Source organism: Pristiophorus japonicus, chromosome 20, assembly GCF_044704955.1.
Source record: "Pristiophorus japonicus isolate sPriJap1 chromosome 20, sPriJap1.hap1, whole genome shotgun sequence".
In the NCBI taxonomy this organism is placed as follows: domain Eukaryota; kingdom Metazoa; phylum Chordata; class Chondrichthyes; family Pristiophoridae; genus Pristiophorus; species Pristiophorus japonicus.
This window is the reverse complement of record NC_091996.1, coordinates 44,295,903-44,318,635: the sequence shown is the minus strand read 5'-3', so window position 1 is coordinate 44,318,635 and position 22,733 is coordinate 44,295,903. Positions and strand designations below refer to the sequence as shown.

General features: G+C 46.7%; 1 protein-coding gene across 1 annotated transcript in view; it reads left to right on the top strand.

Moving 5' to 3' along the window:
* The first annotated feature begins 331 nt into the window (after nucleotides 1-331).
* The window catches only part of dpp7 (dipeptidyl-peptidase 7), a 100,080-nt gene continuing 77,678 nt past the window's right edge, over nucleotides 332-22,733 (top strand). Inside the window, exon 1 of the mRNA XM_070862836.1 lies at nucleotides 332-1,763. Coding sequence (XP_070718937.1) covers nucleotides 470-1,763 — 1,294 coding nt within the window. The 5' untranslated portion in view covers nucleotides 332-469. The remainder of the gene's footprint in view (nucleotides 1,764-22,733) is intronic.

Below are 22,733 nucleotides of genomic sequence, written 5' to 3'. Positions count from 1 at the left end.
AATGAACTGGACATGGACCCTTCAAGGGAACTGGCTGATAGCGCGTTGTGAAATGACGTCATCAAACCCGCTTCCTTGAATGCAGTGCTGAACAAGCCCCGTCAGGCAAAATCACTTGAACAGAGCGCGATTGAAGCGGGAGTGGGATCGCAGTGCACCACCCTACCTCGGCCCGCCCTGGGCGGCCAATCGCGAGGCCGCAGCCCGCACGCGACCAGCGCGCAGCCTCCCTGTAATTGTTCCGACACCAGCCGAGTCGTCTGCGCCGCCGTGTTTGTGTGTGTGGGGAAGAGCACGCGCTCTCGCACGTACGTACGCAGGCCGGCACGCGCGCCTGCGTTCGAACGGACGACAACAATGGGCTGACAGTTGGTCATGCGCCGCCCGGGAGTCATGTGATTCGTGCGCGCGAGAGAGCAAGAGAGCGAGACAGGGATACGGGGCCCCGGCCGGCCTTCCAGCTCGAGCCATGAAGTGCGGCAGGCCGTTCAGTTTGCTCCTGCTGCTCTTCCTCCCAGCGCTGTCTGACGCACTGTTTATCCCGCCCGGCCTTTCTCCCGGTCAGGCGCCCACTGACAGCACCGCCATGCCCAGTCCGCCGGACGCCACTGGCGCACCCGTCACATCGCTGATCATCGAGGTGGCGGAGAACGCCACCACCACCAGTAGCATCACCGCCGCCGACACCACTACGCTGCCTCAGTCGTTGCAAATTCAGATCGACATGGAAGAGATCACCGGCAACCCCACGCAAGCGGACGGCGGCGCCACCGAGCCGGTGTGGCACCCGTACCTCATCAAGATAACGTCGGACAACGGCGAGGCCGAGATCACTTTGCCGTCCTTGGACATCGCGGCGACGCCGACGCGCAGCACGCCGCCGCCGGAGGAAGAAATGATCATCGAGCTGCCGCCGTCTACCGAAGAGGCGGCGACGACCGCTGCAACTACAACAACGGCGGCTCCTGAGCTGATCGGCGAGGACTTTACGCGGACCCCGCAACCGGCCAAAGGCACGACAGCCGCCACCGAAACGAGCGAGCCCATCGTGGTGGTCGAGTTGCTGGAGACCACGCCGTCGCAGCAACAACAGTCCGATCGGGGCGTGCAGCTGAAGTTTGTCTCCAACAAGATCGCGACCACACACCAAAGCGCCCCCCAGCAGCAGGACGAAGGCGAGCCCGAGAAACCCAAGCCCCAACTCTCCGCCCGCAAGCTCTCGGCGAAAAAGACCCAGCCCAGAGCCCCCGAGAGCTTCGTTGAGACCAACGCGGGCCCCTTGTTGCCCACCCCTGGAGAAGCCGCCACCGAGCAGGCTGAGACGGGGCCCCCCCAAGTGTACCTGGTGATCAAGGAAGGTGACTCCAACTCCAGCGTGCCCCAGAAGCAGACCGAGGTTCCAGTGACTCTGCAAATTATTAGCACCAAGGACCTGGACCTCCGCACAGCGATTACCGACGTTGGCAAGCAGGGTACAGACACCAGCACGAAAGAGACAAAAACTACCACCCAGCCTTCAGCCTTCAGCACCCAGGACACAGCCTCCAGCACCAAGGGCACGGCCACTAACGCCAATAACACGCACATTGAGGTCGCTAACACCGTCATTAGCATCAATGATAATACCATAAGTGTCGAGGAGACAATTGCTAAAAAATCCGCCGCACAACCAACTTTCAAGGAAAAGTATTTTGATCAGGTTATCGATCACTTCAGTTTCATCGGCCATCAGAAGACCTACCGCCAGCGATATCTTGTAGCAGGTCAGGGCCTTTTTCAGTTTTCATTTCTGGTATTGATAGTCTGGTGGCATTGGATTGGGTGGCTTCCTGGTTGATTTGATTTACTGGGTAAATGCATCAGCCTGCGTGATAATGTAGCATTTAGACCATGCCAAGTTGGGTCCCTGATGTTGTATTAGCTGATCTCATCCAAGTTATTGGGGTGGGTGGGGAGACATTGCATAGTTTTTACATCGCAGAAAAAGGCCATTTGATCCAAGAGGTCTTTTTTTTTAATTCATTCCTGGGTTCTGAGACCTTGGCAAGGCCAGCATTTATTACCCATCCCTAATTACCCTTGACAAGGTGGTGCTGAGCCGCCATCTTGAACTGCTGCAGTTCTTGTGGTGAAGGAACTCCCATGGTGCTGTTAGGTTGGGATTTTGATCCAGTGACTATGAAGGAACGGCAATATATTTCAAAGTCAAGATGGTGTGTGACTTGGGAGGGGAACTTGAAGGTGGTGGTGGTCCCATGCACCTGCTACCCTTGTCTTTCTAGGTGGCAGAGGTCGCGGGTTTGGGAGCTGCTGTTAAAGTAACTTTGGTGATTTGCTGCAGTGCATCTTGTAGATGGAACACATTGCAGCCACGGTGCGCCAGTGGTGGAGGGAGTGAATGTTTAGGTGGTAGATGAGGTACCAATCAAGTGGGCTGCTTTGTCCTGGATGGTGCTGAGCCTCTTGAGTGTTGTTGGAGCTACACTCATCCAGGCAAGTGGAGAGTATTGCATCAAGTTCCTGACTTTTGCCTTGTAGATTGTGGAAAAGCTTTAGGGAGTCAGGAAGTGCTGCAGAATTGCTGCAGAATACCCCATCTCTGACCTCTTGTAGCCACAGTATTTATGTGGCTGGTCCTGTTAAGTTTCTGAATAATGGTGACCGCAGGATGTTAATTGTGAGGGATTTGACAATGATAATGCTGTTGAATGACGGGGTGGTGGTTAGACACTCTCTTGTTTGAGATGGTCATTGCCTGGCACCTTTATGGCACGAATGCTGCTTGCCACTTATCCGCCCAAGTCTGAATGTTGTCCAGGTTTTGTTGAAGGCGAGCATGACCTACGTCATTGTCTGAGGAGTTGCGGATGGAACTGAACAGTATGCAATTAGCGAACATAACCACTTATGTTGGAAGGAAGATCATTGATGAAGCAGCTGAAGATGTTTGAGTGTAGGACACTGCCCTGAGGAACTCCTGCAGTGATGTCCTGAGGCTGAAATTATTGGCTTCCAACAACCACAACCATCTTGCTTTGTGTTAGGTATGACTCCAGCCAGTGGACAGTTTCCCCCCTGATTCCCATTGACTTCACTTTTACTAGGGCTCCTTGAATGTCAAGGTCAGTCATCTCATCTAACCTCTGAAATTCAGCTCTTCCGACCAAGGTTATAATGAGGTCTGGAGCTGAGTGGTTCTGGCGGAACCCAAACTGAGCACCGATTCAGGTTCCATCACTTTGCTGATGATTGAGAGTAGGCTGATGAGACGATAATTGGCCGGATTGGATTTGTCCTGCTTTTTGTGGACAGGACATACCTGGGCAATTTTCCACTTTATCGGGTGGATGCCAGTGTTGTAGTTGTACTGAAAAGCTTGGCTAGAGGTGCGGCTAGTTCTGGAGCATAAGTCTTCAAGTCTTCAGCACTACAGCAGTTCAGAGAAGGCTCACTAGGTTGATTCTGGAGAAGAGGGGGTTGACTTATGAGGAAAGGTTGAGTAGGTTGGGCCGCTACTCATTGGAATTCAGAAGAATGAGAGGTGATCTTATCGAAACATATAAGATTATGAGGGGGCTTGACAAGGTGGATTCAGAGAGGATGTTTCCACTGATAGGGGAGACTAGAACTAGAGGGCATAATTTAGAATAAGGGGCCACCTATTTAAAATTGAGACGAGGAGGAATTTCTTTAAGGGTTATAAATCTGGAATTCACTGCCTCAGAGAGCTATGGAATTTGGATCATTGAATAAATTTAAGATAGAGATAGAGTTTCTTAACCGATAAGGGGTTATGGTGAGCGAGCAGGGAAGTGGACCTGAGACTATGATCGGATCAGCCATAATTGTATTAAATGGCGGAGCAGGCTCGAGGGGCTGTATGGCCTACTCCTGTTCCTATTTCTTATGTTCTTACAGCTGGGATGTTGTTGGGGCCTTATAGTCTTTGCTGTAATCCAGTGCGCTTAGCCGTTACTGGATATCACATGGAGTGAATCGAATTGGCTGAAGACTGGCTTCAGTGATGGTGGGGACCAATGTTTCCTGTAGCATTTTTTTGATCTGCCGTCTCTTTAAATGGCTGCACTGCACGTCCAGTTTTTTGCCTATGTGCCATTTTTTCCATTGTAAAGCCGGTGAGCGGCCTGTGTGGGACCTCCAGACTGCTGCGCAGCTTAACGGGAACATTGGTGGGGACCTCAGGAAGAGGCCAAGATGGATATTGGCTGAAGATGCTTGCAAACTATGGCATGCTCTTCTATGCTGGTGTTTTTCATCAGACGAACCTCCTCCCACCTTGCTTCATTTCACCCTATCAACATATCCTTCTATTCCTTTCTCCTTCATGTACTTATTATCTAGCTTCCCCTTAAATGCATCTATGCTATTCACCTCAATCACTCCAAATGGTAGCAAGTTCCACATTCTAACCACTCTGAGTAAATACATTTTTCTGGAATTCTTTTTTGGATTTATTAATGATTATTTTACATTTATGGTCCCTAATTTGGGACTCAGTGTTGGCCCTCACATCTCTATTTCTACCCAATTGAACCCATTCATAAGACCAATCAGATCACCTTTCTCGAGAAAAGAGCCCCAGCTTGTTTAGTCTTTCCTGATGGTTATAAATTCTCAGTTCTGGTATCACCCTTGTCAATCTTTTTTGCACCATCTCCAGTGCCTCCAAATCCTTTTTTGTAATATGGAGATTGATATCGGCCTTCGCCAAGGAGTACCAAGGAGACTAAAAATTCAGGCAAGGTTCTTGCTCCTGTCATTACCTAGTGATTTGCTTGTCTAGTATGCGTGTGTACTGGGTCAAATAAAGTCTGCTTGGCTGTGATGTTTCTAATGGTTGAATAGCCAACTGGTACACTCTAGGCTTCAAAAGGAAAATAGCCACCGAGGTACCTGTGGGCAACTACCACATGTGGAGTCATACCCTAGCAAGGATAAAAAATAAAGGAGATTGAAAATTAATAGCTGAATGAGCTGTTTACTAAAGTATGGCCTAGTCACTCTAATAGTAGCAGTGAGATAGGAATAAATGCTAAGAAGAAATATGTTTTTTGACAGGGTTTGGCTAGTGATAATTCTAGGTATTTGGAACTTGTCTATAGATCATTTAAAAAAAAATATTTGCTCATGGCATGTGGGTGACCCTTGCTTGGCTGCGTTTATTGTCCATTCCTGGTTGCTTTTAGAGGGAGATGGTGGGCATTCTTATTGCATCACCGCAGTCCTAGTAATGTAACATCATAGTGGTACATAGAAATTATAAAGTGGAAACAGTCTATTCAGCCCAACCAGTCTGTGTTGCCACTTATCCTCCACACAATCCCCATCTGGCAGGCCTGTCCCCCTATTGATTCATTGCCCCCTTCTTCGACTGCCTATCTCAACTACTTTTAAAGTTTCTCTTGCTCTGTAACCTAAATCGTTTGCATTGTTGGGTAAGTCATTCCAGGATTTGACCCAGCGACAATGAAGGACTGGTGATGTATGTCTCTAAGTGAAGATGTTGTGTGACTTGGAGGAGAACTCGGTGATGGTTTTTCCCTTTGATTATAGAGGTCACAGGGCTGGGAGTTACTGCTGAAATCTGCATAATGTGGTAGGATTACTGAATATTTAGAGGTTTCCTTTGTGATGGACCTGACTTCTATTTTTGAGTAGCTGAATTTGTAACCAAGAGGCAACTAATTCCCAAATTGTTCAGAAGTTGTCAGGAGAGAGTTAGTGGATTTTACTTGTATATGTCAGTGATTTATACAAAGCCGTTTCAATTCTCCAGACTTTATACTATGGAAACCTGGCTTGATTCCTGTTTTAAATATTAGGTCTGCATTAGATATTTCCTCTGGTTCGTCGTCGCCAGTCGCTCCTGTAAGTGAACCCTGAATCTGCTGCGATCTGCAAATACTTTTGTTGCTTGATATCTAGTTAGATGATTGTGTGCATAACAATAAGACCCCTTATTCTACATACTGGATATTTCAATTTCTCAAGCGGTTTTCCTATCTTTTGGAAGATGGACTGAAAAGCACCCAGTGAGACAAGATCAATTATAAACCATCAAACAGTTTTATTTTACATGTAATATATGAACAGAGCACTGTTTTCACAACAAGATTTACTCATATGTTATCAATCGTGTAACATCAAAATAACTATGCAAGTTTCACCGTTGTTATAGGCTAAACTCATTTTACAAGTTAGGATTTACTATCGCTTATCTTGAAAGGCATGGTCTTTCTGCAGACTCCCTTTCTAGAGGCTTGTTCTCTTACACCTTCCCACCCCCAGCTCTCTATCCAAGATTGGGCTTGCTTAGCTGTTAATCAAAGCTACCAAGTTGAATAAGGAACTGATTCACTTGATGTAGGAGTCAAGGCAAGTACATTGCTTGTTTAGCTAAGACCCCTGTTGATGAAGGGTGTATCACTCCTTAGCCTCACCCTCCCTACCTCAGTAACCTCCTCTAACTCACAAACCTTCGAGATCTCTGCGCTACTCCAATTCTGGCCTATTGCGCATCCCCAATACAATCGCTCCACCGTTGGCGGCCGTGCCTTCAGCTGCCTAGGCCCTAAGCTTTGGAGCTCACTCCCTAAACCTCTCCGCCTCTCTACCTCTCCCTTTCAAGATGCTCCTTAAAACCTACCTTTTTCATCCGTCCTAATGTCTTGTGTGGCTCGGTGTCAAAATTAGTTAACACTCCTGCAAAACTTCTTGGGATGTTTTATTACGTTAAAAGTGCTATATAAATGCAAGTTGTTGTGTAGAGGTAACATAGTGCATTTTGAGAACATGAGATGTGTGCAGAACACTGATCTATTTCCTAAATATGTCTTAAGAATAGGAATTGGAAGTTTTACTCCAGTTGGTTGAACGTTTTTCTGCATCCAGGAAGAGCGTCAGATCATTGCTGCATAGGGACGACGAAGTGCTGTTGGTTGGTCAGGATTTTTGCGAATATTTTATAGTCTTGACCAATGTTCCCTCTTTTTTTTGTGCTGAATGGGGCGCAACCTTTTTTATTTGTGGGCAACTTTTACAACAACAACCACTTAAAAACATTCATCATCATCATAGGCAGTCTCTCAGAATCAAGGAAGTCTTGCTTCCACTCTTGGCATGAGTTCTTAGGTGGCTGTATACTCCAATACAGGAACCACAGTCTCTGTCACAGGTGGGACAGACAGTGGCTGAGGTGAAGGGTGGGAGGGAAGCCTGGTTTGCCGCTCGCTCCTTCCGCTGCCTGCGCTTGATTTCTGCATGCTCTCGGCGACGATACTCATGGAGCTCAGCGCCCTCCCGGATGCACTTCCTCCACTTGGGGCGGTCTTTGGCCAGGGACTCCCAGGTGTTAGTGTGGATGTTGCACTTTATCAGGGAGGCTTTGAGGGTGTCTTTGTAACGTTTCCTCTGCTTGCCTTTGGCCTGTTTGCCGTGAAGGAGTTCCGAATAGAGCACTTGCTTTGAGAGTCTCGTGTCTGGCATGCAAACTATGTGGCCTGCCCGGCGGAGCTGATCAAGTGTGGTCAGTGCTTCAATGTTGGGGATGTTGGCCTGGACGAGGATGCCAATGTTGGTACGTCTGTCCCCCCAGGGGATTCGTAGGATCTTGCAGAGACATCGCTGGTTGTATTTCTCCAGCGACTTGAGGTGTCTACTGTACATGGCCCACGTCTCTGAGTCATACAGGAGGGCGAGTATTACTACGGCCCTGTAGACCATGAGCTTGGTGACCGTTTTGAGGGCCTGGTCTTTAAACACTCTTTTCCTCATGTGGCCGAAGGCTGCACTGGCGCAATGGAGGTGGTGTTGGATCTCGTCGTCAATGTCTGCTCTTGTTGATAGGAGGCTCCTGAGATAAGGGAAGTTGTCCAGGGCTGTGCCATGGATCTTGATGTCTGGGGGCAGTGCTGTGCGGCGAGGACAGGCTGATGGAGGACCTTTGTCTTACTGATGTTTAGCATAAGGCTAATGCTTTCATACGCCTCGGTAAATGCGTCGATTATGTCCTGGAGTTCAGCCTGTGTGTGTGCACAGACGCAGGCATCATCCGCGTACTGTAGCTCGACGACGGAGGTTGGGGTGGTCTTGGACCTGGCCTGGAGACGGCGAAGGTTGAAAAGCTTCCCACTGGTTCTGTAGTTTAGTTCCACTCCAGCGGGGAGCTTGTCAGCTGTGAGATGGAGCATGGCAGCGAGGAAGATTGAGAAGAGGGTTGGGGTGATGACGGAGCCCTGCTTGACCCCAGTCCGGACGTGGATTGGGTCTGTAATGCCATATTGCACCCCACTGTATTAAATCATGAGACAATGACAAACTCTTAAAAATCATGAAATCAGTTGCTCTTTTTTGGTTTATAAGCATCATTCGTGCCTTTATTTCATCTTTAACCGGTCCCAGCTCTTACAAAAACAATATTATTCATGTCTCGTGTTAGAATTTCCTCTGTGTCCGCATGTCAGGTGACCCATCAAAGTTAAGCATAACATCTCGAGGTCATTGTCCAATTAGGATATTAGTCCGGACAGTGGATGAGTAGGAAGACGCTTCTTAAAACCTACCTCTTTAATGTGTCTCTGTGGTTCGGTGTCAAATTTTGTTAATGCTCCTGAAAAAACATCGGGATGAGCCGGCTTTCTCCCATGTGAGGTGTTAATAGCAGATCGACCAGAACAACAGAGGCAATTATGCATTCTCGGTATCATGGTGATATGACTCAGCTTAAAGTCCAACACCAGACCGGAAGTCAAGCTTGATCAGCTTGGGTCTACTCCTCTCTCCTACTTTAAGAGTCTCCTGAATACCCACCTCTTTGACCAAACCTTTGATCACTCAATCCTAATATCCCCTTCTTTGGCTCACGCTTCTGTGAAGCGCCTTGGGGTGTTTTTCTATGTTAATGCTGCTTTACAAATGTTCTGAATAAAAAGCAAGTCTGAAGTAAGGTAATTAGCCCTTACCTGCTGAATAAACCGTATCTGCAAGACCCTTACTCACTCACTCATGAACATATTGCCACTTTTATAAGGTACCTTAGAAAGGACTGCACAGAGGAGCATATAAGAGAGTAACTTCCATTCCCTGGTGCCCCCTTTAAACTTTGCTTCTCTCTTCAGTTTGGGCCAAAGTTTCTTTCAGAGGGCAGTCGTTTTTCATATAGAAAAAGCAAATCTCCGCATTGCACTGCCTGGAAAGACCATAACACTGATTGACTTGGCAGGCACAATAAGTGCTAGCCCTGTTCACAACATCTGTGAACTCCCAGCTGAACTAAGCTGAAGCCAGATAATCCCCAGATGGAAGGGATGTCATAGAAACCAGGTTGTGGTTGCTATAATACAAGTGGTAGGAGGTAGAAGTGGTTCTGAACCTGGCAGCCCAGTGTGCAAAGGTACACGGCAGACAACGGGCAGTCAGCGAAAAGGCACTAGGTGCAAATCTGAAATCTCCTTTTACTAGGAAATACCATTCAGCACAAACACTTCTTCCTAAAACAAAAGCTTTGAACCAAACTCTTAACGGTACAGCCAAACTCAGAACATGGCTGACTGGGGGAGAGGGACAGAGAAAGGAAGGAATGAGGAGAGGGGAAAATGAAGGGAGAATGAGAAAATTAAGGAATGAAGAGAAGGAGAAAGGAAGAATCTAGCTTCTGTTCCAATCGATCGATTAGCAAAATCAATCCTGTGGGTCCCACTGGTTTTACTTTTAAGCTGCTGAGTACAGAGCTGTGAACTCACTACAATGAAATTAAGTGAAACTCCCTGGAAAAGATTAAAAATTGTTCTTTGAAACATGATCACAGATGGATTGCCAGATTGTGTTGCCACGAACCTGAGGAGGAGAGGGATCGTAATTTGTGAGGGAACTCGAGTGACTCTGCTCTCCCATTACTCTGCGCTCGTTTTAGAAAAAAGTTACAACAGCAACAGTGATTGATACTTTGGCTCACCGCTTTACGGAGTGATTTCTTGGGTCATCTCATCGCAGCATGCCACTTCCATGTCTGGGGTCTGGAAGGCCCAAGGAAGGCAAGGCCACTCTGGTGAGGAGTTTGGGGGGTGGGGGAGAGAGGACGGTTTTAAAGATATACACTTCAGACAACAGATTGTACAGTCCCAACTGCTTGCATATTAAAATTATTAAAAAAAAATTCATGGGATGTGTGTGTTGCTGGCAAGGTCAGCAGTTATTGCCCCTCCTGAATTGCCATTGAGAAGGTGGTGGTGAGCCGCAGCCTTGAACCACTGCGGTCCGTGTGGTGAAGGTACTCCCACGTGCTGTTGGGGAGGGTCCAGCATTTTGACCCAGCAACGATGAAGGAACTGCGATATATTTCCAAGTCAGGATGCTGTGTGACTTGAGGGGAACTAGCAGGTAATGGTGTTCCTATGCACCTGTTGCCCATGACCTTCTAGGTGGTAGAGGTCGTGGGTGCTGTCGAAGAATCCTTGGCGAATTTCTGCAGTGTATCTTGTAGATGCTACACACTGCAGCCACGGTGCGCTGGTGGGGAGGGAGTGAATGTTTAAGGTGGGGTGCTAATCAAGAGGACTGCTCTGTCCTGGATGATGAGCTTCTTGAGTGTTGTTGGAAGGAGAAGGGGGAGGGAGGCTGAACGGGCCGGGCCCGAGACTTCAGACCAGACTTACAGGTAGATGGCGTTGGGTCGGGTCGGGGGGCTGGTGGGAGGGAGGTCGGTTCGGTTCGGGTCGGGGGGAGGGAGGTCAGGTCGGATCCAGTCCGGGAGGGGGGGGGGGGGGGAGGGAGGGAGAGAGAGAGAGCGGGTGTCGGGTCCGGTCCGGGGGGGAGGAAGGGTGGAGAGCGGGTGTCGGGTCCGGGGCGGGGGGGGGGGGAGCGGGTGTCGGGTCGGGTCCAGTCCGGGGGCGGGGGAAGCGGGTGTCGGGTCCGGTGGCGGGGGGGAGCGGGAGCGGGAGTCGGGTCGGGAGGAAGCAGGAGCTGGCCGTGGGAGGAGCCTTATTCACACAGCCCCAGTTGAGGCCATTCGGCCAGGGCTAGGGGCTGCGTGCTTCGGGCCCCTCCCACACAGTTTCGGGTGCCTGGAGCTACTGCACTTGCGCGCCCACTGTAGCGCACATGTGCAGAGGTCCCGGCACTGTTTTCAGCGCAGGGACCTGGCTCCGCCCCCTACAGCTCCTGCTGAGCTGCGCCAAGGGCCAGAGGACCTGCAGGGAGGTGTAGAATACGGAGGGTTTTTTTAGGCGCACTTTGTGGCCCGAAAAATGGGCGTCCAGGTCGGGACTGCGCCGTTCTAGGCGCGGCTCGAAACTTGGGCCCATTATCTCAGAAGTTGCGAATGGCACTGAACGCTGTGCAGTCATCAGCAAACATTCCCACTTCTGACCTTATGATGGATGGAAGGTCACTGATGCAGCAGCTGAAGATGTTTGGGTCTGGGACATTGCCTTGACAAACTCCTACAGCGATGTCCTGGAGCTCTGATGATTGACCTCCAATCACCATAACCATCTACATTTGTGCTAGGTATGACTCCAGCCAGTGGAGAGTTTCCCCCCTTGATTCCCAATGACCAGTTTTACTCGGGCTCCTTGATGCTACACTCTGCCCTACATAGAACATAAGAACATAAGAATTAGGAACAGGAGTAGGCCATCTAGCCCCTCGGGCCTGCTCCGCCACTCAACAAGATCATGGCTGATCTGGCCGTGGACTCTGCTCCACTTACCCGCTGCCTCCCTATAACCCTTAATTCCCTTATTGGTTAAAAGTCTATCTGTGATTTGAATACATTCAATGAGCTAGCCTCAACTGCTTTCCTGGGCAGAGAATTCCACAGATTCACAACCCTCTGGGAGAAGAAATTCCTTCTCAACTCGGTTTTAAATTGGCTACCCCGTATTTTGACGCTGTGCCCCCTTGTTCTAGTCTCCCTAACCAGTGGAAACAACCTCTCTGCCTATATCTTGTCTATCCCGGTCATTATTTTAAATATTTCTATAAGATCACCCCTCATCCTTCTGAACTCCAACGAATAAAGACCCAGTCTACTCAATCTATCATCAAAAGGTAACCCCCTCATCTCCGGAATCAGCCGAGTGAATCATCTCTGTACCCCCTCCAAAGCTAGTATATCCTTCCTTAAGTAAGGTGACCAAAACTGCACGCAGTACTCCAGGTGCAGCCTCACCAGTACCCTGTACAGTTGCAGAAGAACCTCCCTGCTTTTGCACTCCATCCCTCTCGCAATGAAGGCCAACATTCCATTCGCTTTCCTGATTACCTGCTGCACCTGCAAACTAACTTTTTGGGATTCATGCACAGGGACCCCCAGGTCCCTCTGCACCGCAGCATGTTGTAATTTCTCTCCATTCAAATAATATTCCCTTTTACTGTTTTTTTCTCCCAAGGTGGATGACCTCACATTTTCCGACATTGTATTCCATCTGCCAAACCTTAGCCCATTCACTTAACCTATCTAAATCTCTTTGCAGCCTCTCTGTGTCCTCTACACAACCCGCTTTCCCACTAATCTTTGTGTCATCTGCAAATTTTATTACACTACACTCCGTCCCCTCTTCCAGGTCATCTATGTATATTGTAAACAGTTGAGGTCCCAGCACAGATCCCTGTGGCACACCACTAACCACCGATTTCCAACCCGAAAAGGACCCATTTATCCCGACTGCTTTCTGTTAGCCAGCCAATTCTCTATCCATGCTAATACATTTCCTCTGACTCCGCGTACCTTTATCTTCTGCAGTAACCTTTTGTGTGGCATCTTATCGAATGCCTTTTGAAAATCTAAATGCACCACATCCATCGGTACACCTCTATCCACCATGCTCGTTATATCCTCAAAAAATTCCAGTAAATTAGTTAAACATGATTTCCCCTTCATGAATCCATGTTGCGCCTGCTTGATTGCACTATTCTTATCTAGATGTCCCGCTATTTCTTCCTTAATGATAGCTTCAAGCATTTTCCCCTCTACAGATGTTAAACTAACCGGCCTATAGTTACCTGCCTTTTGTCTGCCCCCTTTTTTAAACAGAGGCGTTACATTAGCTGCTTTCCAATCCGATGGTACCTACCCAGAGTCCAGAGAATTTTGGTAAATTATAATGAATGCATCTGCTATAACTTCCGCCATCTCTTTTAATACCCTGGGATGCATTTCATCAGGACCAGGGGACTTGTCTACCTTCAGATCCATTAGCCTGTCCAGCACTACCCCCCTAGTAATAGTGATTGTCTCAAGGTCCTCCCTTCCCACATTCCCGTGACCAGCAATTTGTGGCATGGTTTTTGTGTCTTCCACTGTGAAGGCCGAAGCAAAATAATTGTTTAAGGTCTCAGCCATTTCCACATTTCCCATTATTAAATCCCCCTTCTCATCTTCTAAGGGACCAACATTTACTTTCGTCACTCTTTTCCGTTTTATATATCGGTAAAAGCTTTTACTATCTTTTTATGTTTTGCGCAAGTTTACTTTCGTAATCTATCTTTCCTTTCTTTATTGCTTTCTTAGTCATTCTTTGCTGTCGTTTAAATTTTCCCAATCTTCTAGTTTCCCACTAACCTTGGCCACCTTATACGCATTGGTTTTTAATTTGATACTCTCCTTTATTTCCTTGGTTATCCATGGCTGGTTATCCCTTCTCTTACCGCCCTTTTTCACTGGAATATATTTTTGTTGAGCACTATGAAAGAGCTCCTTAAAAGTCCTCCACTGTTCCTCAATTGTGCCACCGTTTAGTCTGTGTTCTCAGTCTACTTTAGCCAACTCTGCCCTCATCCCACTGTAGTCCCCTTAGTTTAAGCATAGTACGCTCGTTTGAGACACTACTTCCTCACCCTCAATCTGTATTACAAATTCAACCATACTGTGATCACTCATTCCGAGAGGATCTTTTACTAGGAGATCGTTTATTATTCCTGTCTCATTACACAGGACCAGATCTAAGATAGCTTGCTCCCTTGTAGGTTCTGTAACATACTGTTCAAAGAAACAATTCCGTATGCATTCTATGAATTCCTCCTCAAGGCTACCCCATGCGATTTGATTTGACCAATCGATATGTAGGTTAAAATCCCCCATGATTACTGCCGTTTCTTTTTCACATGCCTCCATTATTCCCTTGATTATTGTCCGCCCCACCGTGACATCAATGCAGCATTTGACAGTCACTCTCACCTCACCTCACCTTTTGGAATTCGGCTCTTTTGTCCATATTTGGACCAAGGCTGTATGTAACATCTAATGAAGCTCCTCAGACAGCCAGCAAAACAAAAGCCACATAAACCCTCCCTTCCCCTCCCCTCCCCCTGCTGAATCAAGGTAAGGTGTTTATAGTGGTTATGTTACTGAATTGTAATCCAGAGGCCTGGAGTAATGATCCGGACATGTGAGTTTAAATCCTACCACGGCAGCTGGGAATCTAAATTCATATTAATTAAATAAATCTGGAATAAAAGGCTAGTATCAGTAATGGTGACCATGAAACTACTGGATTGTTGCAAAAATCCTCCTGGTTTACTAATATTCTTTAGGCAAGGAAATCTGCTGGCCTTACCTGGTCTGGTCTATATGTGATTCCAGACTCACTGCAATGTGGTTGACTCTTAATTTCCCTCTGACATGGCCCAGCAAGTCATTCAGTTGTACAAAGGACAGCGGTTCAAGAACGCAGCTTACCACCACCTTCTCAGGGTAAGGAATGGGCAATAAATGCTGGCCGTGCCGGTGATGCCCACATCCCATGAACAAATTTGAAAAAAATTACGGGTGCCGTTCACTCTGCAGGAATGGACTACTTGCATCTGCGCAGAAAAAAGTACTGATAGAATCCTGAGACAACACTCACCGGGTTCCAGAGCTCCTTATTGTAGCAAATGCCGCTTCGGATCGGCTCTGACACAGGTCAGAACGATTCACCGGGCCATTGTGTATTGGGCCCCTTTCCGCGCTCCAATTCACTGAGCGCAGGCTTTGAATTGAAGTGCGTGGGAGCTTCCAGATCTGTGCTGTCCGTGCAGCCGTGCACCTTAGAAAGGGATCTGAATGAGGATACTATTTAAAAGAACTCTGAAGGAGCGAGTTCTGTGCTTGTTTTGTTCTTCTGGTTTTTGTGGATGATGTGTCAAGACTTTACATCAGAAATGAATTACGGTACTAGACCACCTTCTTTAATTGCGGTTCAGGGCCCGCAAATACCAGCTCCCCAATGTTACTTATTAATATTAGAGCTACCATTACTTCGGGGACACACCAAGATCTGGTGGAAACGTGCCACACTGGAACTGTTTCCCAGCCATAAAACCCTTGGCAGACACATCTCAACTTTCCTTGTTTTCTTTTCCAAATCATCTGTGTTGTCCTGCGCCATCAACGACTGGCAGTGAAGGTAGGGAAGCAGCCACTCTCGCCCTCCATGTGCAGCAGTCTGAGGATGCTTCGACTCCACCATACTGGCACAGATCTTTCAAATTCTACCTGTTCTTCTCGGTGGAATGTTGGAGTTCTGGCCACTGGAGCACACTACATGCTAGACCTGCCCACATGTCCAGTCCTGCTTCATGCTTTTCTATCGGGATAGGGAGATAATGGTCGTAACAGGGAACCACTATTGGTCTTGTGCCTGTTTGACTTCATGCCCATGGGCACAGATAGTCTCAAGATGGCCGTAATAATCCAGAACACATGAAAAGTTGCAAAATAAATGCATTTGTAGTACATTCCTTAACTCAAAAAGGATTAATAGGAAATGTCTTAAATGATAATCAACCTCTTGTACTACTAGAAAGTGGAGTTGGTAAGATGTGGCAGCAGAATATTTAGGTCAGATGCTCATTTTCAAATGAAACCATCAGTTAAGAAGGGGGTAGTTATGATTCCCACACTGCATTTACTTGGGCTAAAACCAACAAATGAACACATGTTGGATTTGTAAACATCTTGTCTTTTTTCTCAAGTTAATGAAACTTGATGTATTGAAGTCAAGACAGATTGATAAAACAAAGCCTACTTCTAATATTTCAGTTGAAACATTTATGAAAAATGTATTCCATATTATTCCAATTCAGAGAAGGTTCACTCGGTTGATTCCTGAGATGAAGTTATTGACTTAGTGAGTTGGAGTTTAGAAGAATGAGGTGTGATCTTACTGAAACCTATAAGATACTGAGGGGACTTGACAAGATAGATGCAGAAAGGATGTTTCCCTTTGTGGGGGAATCTAGAACTAGGTGGCATAGTTTAAGAATGAGGGGGTCACCCATTTGGAACTGAGATGAGGAGAAATTTCTTCTGAGGCTTGTAAATCTATGGAATTCTCTGCCCCAGAGAGCTGTGGAGGCTGGGTCATTGAATATATTTAAGGTGGAGATAGACAGACTTTTGAGTGATAAGGGAGTAAGGGGTTATGGGGAGCAGGCAAGGAAATGGAGCTGAGCCCAAGATCTGATTAGCCATGATCTTATTGAATGCCGAGCAGACTCGAGAGGCCAAATGGCCTACTCCTGCTCCTATTTCTAATGTTCTTTTATACACATTGATAAGATGACGGCTCATCACATTTGATCAAGCCATTTATAAAGAAAGAACTTGCAATAATATGCTGTTTTTCATGTCCTGCACACATCATAGCCAGTGTATTACTTTTGAAGTGCAATCGCTATTGTTACAAAGGCATCTCAGCAGCCAGTTTTCACAGTGATGTCTCAAAAACAGCAATGAGAAATAACCAGTTAATCTGCTTTTGGTGTTGGTTGAGGGATCTATTATGTCCACCTAAACAGGCAGACAGAGCTTTGTTTAATGTGGCATCTGAAAGATGGCATCCTCGACCATGCATCAGTCACCCAGTACGGCACTGAAATGTTGGCCTTGATCGTTTGCTTAAGTCCTGGAGTGGAACTTGAACCTACAACCTTCTGACTAAGAGGCACAAATGCACCCACTGAGCCAAGCTGCCACTATTCAAAAACCAAGGAGGTAAGGTAGCAGCCAGGGAATTCAAGGATACTGTATTTCAGCTTAGTGGCATTTATACCACTCTTAGGGCCCAAGTTTCCACATGATTTGCGCCTGATTTTTAGGAGCAACTGGTGGAGAACGGACTATCTTAGAAATCGCAATTCTCCACATTTTTTTTTCTGCAGTTCTAGTCAGGTAGAACAGTTCTACTTTGGAACAGAATTTTTTCTTCAAAAGGGGGCGTGTCCGGCCACTGACGCCTGATTTCAAAGTTTCCACAGTGAAAATGTACTCCAAACTAAGTTAGAATGGAGCAAGTGAAGATTTTTGTAGAACTGAAAAAACCTGTTCTACACATTAAAAAATCAGGCGCAGGTTACAAATTAGTCGTCCAGAACGAGGTGGGGGGGGGGGAAGGGAAGTCATTAAATTCTATAATAAATCCTTATTTATACTTATACAAATATTATACAAATAAATCCAACCAGAATAAACATTTATAAGCAAAGAAAAGATTAAATAAACCATCTTCCAACCTGTGTGAAAGTGCTTCAGGCAGGCCTTTCGGGACCGAAGGCTGAACGGGCCGGCCCGAGACTTCAGGCAGGGCCCGTCCCCAGCACCAGATTTACAGGTAGGTGGCGTTGGGTCGGGTCGGGTCGGTTCAGTTCGGTTCGGGGAGGGAGGGAGAGAGAGAGGGGGGGAGGGAGGGAGAGGGAGGGGGGGAGAGAGGGGGAGGTCGGGGAGGGGGAGGTCAGGTTGGGGAAGGGGAGGTCAGGTCGGATCCAGTCCGGGGGCGGGTGAGTGGGAGTCGGGTCGGGTCCAGTTGGGGGGAGGGAGCAGGAGCAGGAGCGCGGGTCGGGTCCAGTCGGGGGGGGGGGGTGGGGGAGGTCGGGTCAGGTCCAGTTGGCGGGGGGGGGGTGGGGGAAGCGGGAGCAGGAGCGCGGGTCGGGTCGGGTCCAGTCGGGGGGGGGGTGGGGGAGGTCGGGTCGGGTCCGGGGGGGGGGGGGGGAGCGGGTATCTGGGTCCGGTCCGGGGGGAGCGGGTGTTGGGTCCGATCCGGAGGTGGGGGGGCGGGGGGAGCGGGTGTCTGGTCTGGTCGGGGGGGGGGAAGCAGGAGCTGGCTGTGGGAGGAGCCTTATTCACGCAGCCCCAGTGAGACCATTCGGCCAGGGCTAGGGGCTGCGTGCTTCTGGCCCCTCCCACACAGTTTCGGGCACCTAGAGCTACTGCACTTGCGTGCCCACTGTAGCGCGCATGTGCAGAGGTCCCGGCACTGTTTTCAGCGCATGGACCTGGCTCCGCCCCCTCCCCCCCCCCCTCCCACAGGTCGTGCTGCGCTGCGCCGAGGGCCAGAGGACCTGCAGGGAGGTGGAGAATACCGAGGATTTTTTTAGGGGCACTTTGTGGCGTGAAAAACGGGCGTCCAGGACGGGACTGCGCCCGTTCTAGGCGCGTGTGGAAACTTGGGCCCTTAATATTTTGGGTTTACCAGGGTGGGGTGGAAGAGTGCAAATAACAATTCAAATGATCTAGGTTAATACTTTGTCAACAGCAGCAATACTGCAGTCTCCCCACTGCAGGTCAAATCATACAATGGGATTCAGAGCCCACAAACTGGTGATTAAGGCGATGGAAGAATTCCAAAATTAATGTTATTTATGTTTATTGACGGGCACAATTTATTACATGGATCTGAAATCCACCAGCAATTTCCAGTTGGAAACTATTCAGCTATATGGTGCAACTATTCTTCAATCAGGTTTGGAGCATACTGTGAAACTAGTGGAGAAATTATTGGCTGCTCAATGCACCAAATTGGGGTTCCTTACATAGAAACATAGAAAATAGGTGCAGGAGCAGGCCATTCAGCCCTTCTAGCCTGCACCGCCATTCAATGAGTTCATGGCTGAACATGAAACTCCAGTACCCCCTTCCTGCTTTCACGCCATACCCCTTGATCCCCCGAGTAGATCTTCGTATAACTTGCTACTGGTGTTACCACTTCATCACTGATGATGTCACTCAATTGGAAGTAGCAAATTCCCATTTTCTTTTAGTCTTGGGAAAGATGCCATCAAAACATTGATACCTTTTCCATTTGTTGATCCTATACCCAATATAAATGCATTTGCATTAACACCAATTTCAAAGTTGCCGGTTATAGAGTCTTAAGTGTTCTGTTTGTTCTGGAAAGAAATAGTTGTATTAAGGGTCTGACCATTTTAATGAATTGGTATCTTCCTTTTTCACACTAATCATTGAGTAACTTTGTTTCAATTAAACTTAAAAGGAGGCGGTGTCACTAAGCTAGAAATGGTTCCAAAAACCTACAGTAGGATCACGTTGCTAGTCACTTGCCATTACATATTTACAGCCCTCGAACTGCAGGTTTCAGACAAAGTACTCTTTGGTACGGTTAGAATGTCCCTAAACAGGAAACCTCGGGACTGAGGCCATTCTGATTTTTGGGTTTTTCCGGATTTCGGAGAAGAAATTCGATGTCCCGAATCCAGAAATCCCTGGGCCGAATCTGGGGTATTTCTGGATTTCGGAGAAGAAATCCGAGGGGAGTATGTGGGCGTCTGTTCGAGTCACGTGGGTTAGGTCGGCTCGGATCTCACATGGGTCGGGGTCATGGGGCATTCCAAAAGGCTCAGGGGCAGGTCTGTACATACTCTGTATTTGCGCCGTTTATTTTTATTTAAAAGTTCGGTTTTCGGAACAGATTACCGGATTCCGGGCAACTCTTTGCCTTCCATGTGCCGTTTATAAAAAAATAAAAGTCCGGTTTTCAGAACAGAATTCCGGACGCCGACTCCTGGAATCTGCCAATATCAGGTTTTCGGACAATTACGGATTTTAGAACTCTGGATTTCGGGCGTTCTACCTGTACTCTATTTTAGAGTCTCTTCTGAGTCAATTTCTCCTAACTGACTAATTTAGGCTCAGGGTAACAACTTGCCCTGATCTGACTGTACAAAAGTGATATAGAAAAACTAGAACTAACTTCTGGAGCTGAAATCTGTTACACAGAAATTCAGTCAGACTGTTGGAATTTGTGAGTATATTTGGTTAGTCTCTGCAATTGTTGGCCAAAGAACAGACGTGGTTTATTGCCCTTGAGAAAGCATTAAAAAATCTCTGAATATTATTCCAATTGACCTTTGGGGTAATACTACATATTCAACTGACAGTGTTTTTCAATGTAAGTCGGACAGCCCCAGTACATAGCTGGGGTCTGAAATGGCTGCTCTGATCAAAATCAGTGAATTTTGGATATAGACTCTTCATTAGAATAGGAAATTGATGATCAAGATATGGTCAACCCTGTTCAATAGCTGATATGTATTGAGAATGAGCCACTTTTCCTTAAGAAAAAAATAATGATCTTCCTCTTGTGCAACTGAAAACCTGTATCTCTCCAATCTGCTGGATCTATGGAATGAAAAATAAAACCAGAAAATGCTAAAAATTCATGGCAAGTCTGTCTACATTTGAAAAGAAATGGGTAACACTTCAGACCCTTTATCAGAATTGTAAGTAAAATTGATCTAATATAATCCAGTGCCCAACCCTTATCAATTGCATAATTTAATGAAAGTATATCACTGATTTATTTTCTTTTTCTCTCTGGTCTTGCTGTGCATCTTCTCCGAGCTGGTCACATGTGTCTAACTTGCAGACCTCCACTTCAGTGCCTTTTGAATTAGTCAGAGGAGGATTGCAAGATCATCAGGTGACCCCCTTTTAAGTTTATTCCACCTGTTATGACAAAGTACTGAGCATTTGCTTAGTTATCTTCGCGCCCCCCACCCCCTCCCCAAACAGCAGGAATGCTGAGATTAGCAATTGACTGAACTAAGGGAATCAAACGGACATCTACTATCTGTGATGACTCATTTTGTTTTGTAGAGTTGGCATATTTTTAAACTAAAAGTGTATAATTGGGTTCACTTGTCCAATGTGATTATCATATCTTAAGTTGTTTGCCAAATATTCTATATCCCAGAAACTTAACATTTAAAAGAAACCTAATTGATCTGAATTATCAGGCCATGACTGAATTTAATGGAGTCGCATCCTGTTTTAAATGGATACTTTTTGGGGGGGGGGTGGGAATCTACAGATAGGGAGACTTGATTGGCATAAAAGAAAATAAATTATGGAGTGACTTATACAGTTATTGATTCCATGCCATATTTTCCTGTGACTTTTGTGCTGATAACAGTGAGATGTTAATTATAGTTATGCTTCCCATTAAAATCAATGGTGATTGCAAATGTTCTGGATTAACCACAGGTTCCATGCTGCTTAGACTCAAAATAAACCAGTGTGGCTTATTAGAGTTCCTTTAAACATATTCTACTACCCGCAAAAGATTTATAATCCGCTTTAGCAACAGCCAGTTGAGCTGGAAGCATTGTGACTTGAAAACATTGCTCAGCGAGTACAACAGACGCCGAGTTCTTGTACTCTCAACTGAAACTCTTGCTCCTTTAGCTGAAATACTCTCTCTTTTGCTTCTGTCACTAAACCATTTACATTTCTGCCTTTTTTGATAATTTTTGTACTTTTAGGTATTATTGTTTCTGTTCTGTTCACTTTTTAAAAAAAACATTCATTGCCAGTGCAGCTCTGTATCCCAGCTAGCTATTACCAATTGTTATGAATTCAGGTCTGGCATAAGTACCTTCTTGGGTTCAGTGATCTCAAACAAAAACCCTTTACAAGATCAGTGGACCTCCCTTCTGATTTGAACTGTGTATCCGTTTTTTTTGCAGGTATATTTCTTAACTTTATCTGCTTTCAGAGAGATTGAACACTAGATGAGGCGAGGATTAATTTGAATCATTAAGCTGCTTTATTCCACAGTAAGATGACTGTACAGAGCAATAGTTATGATCATATTCACTTAATTCAATTGGGGCAACTTTTCTCAACCACAGTAATTTACATTTTATATAGCGCCTTTAATGTAGGAAACGTCCCAAGGTGCTTTACAGGAACATAACCAGACAAAAATTGACACTGAGCCAAAGGTGGAAGTATTAGGACTGTTGACTCAAAACTTGGTCTAAGAGGTAGGTATTAAGGAGGGTCTAAGATATGTTCCCTAGCCACTGACTCCATCCCTCTCCCAAGCATCTGTCGGAGGCTGAACCAGATTGTTCGCAACCTAGGTGTCATATTTGACCTTGAAATGAGCTTCCGGCCACATACCTAAAACCGCCTATTTCCACCTCTAACATTACCCATCTCTGCCCCTGCCTCTGCTCATCTGCTGCTGAAACCCTCATCCATGCCTTTGTTACCTCTGGACTCGACTACTCCGTCCTGGCTGGCCTCCCACATTCCACTCTACATAAACTTGAGGTCATCCAAAACTCGTCAGCCCATGTCCTAACTCGCACCAAGTCCTGCTTACCCATCACCCTTATGCTCGCTGACCTACATTGGCTCCTGGTTAAGCAACGCCTTGATTTCAAAATTCTCATCCTTGCTTACAAATCCTTTCATGGCCTTGCCCTTACCTATTGCTATAATCTCCTCCAGCCTCACAACCCCACAAGATGTCTGCGCTCCTAAATTTCTTCCCTTTTGAGCAGCCCTGATTATAACTGCTCAACCATTGGTGTCTGTGCCTTCAGCTGCCTAGCCCCAAGCTCTGGAACTCCCTCCCTAAATCTCTCTACCTCTTTTTCCTCCTTTAAGACGCTCCTTAAAACCTACCTCTTATCTGCTGTAATTTCTT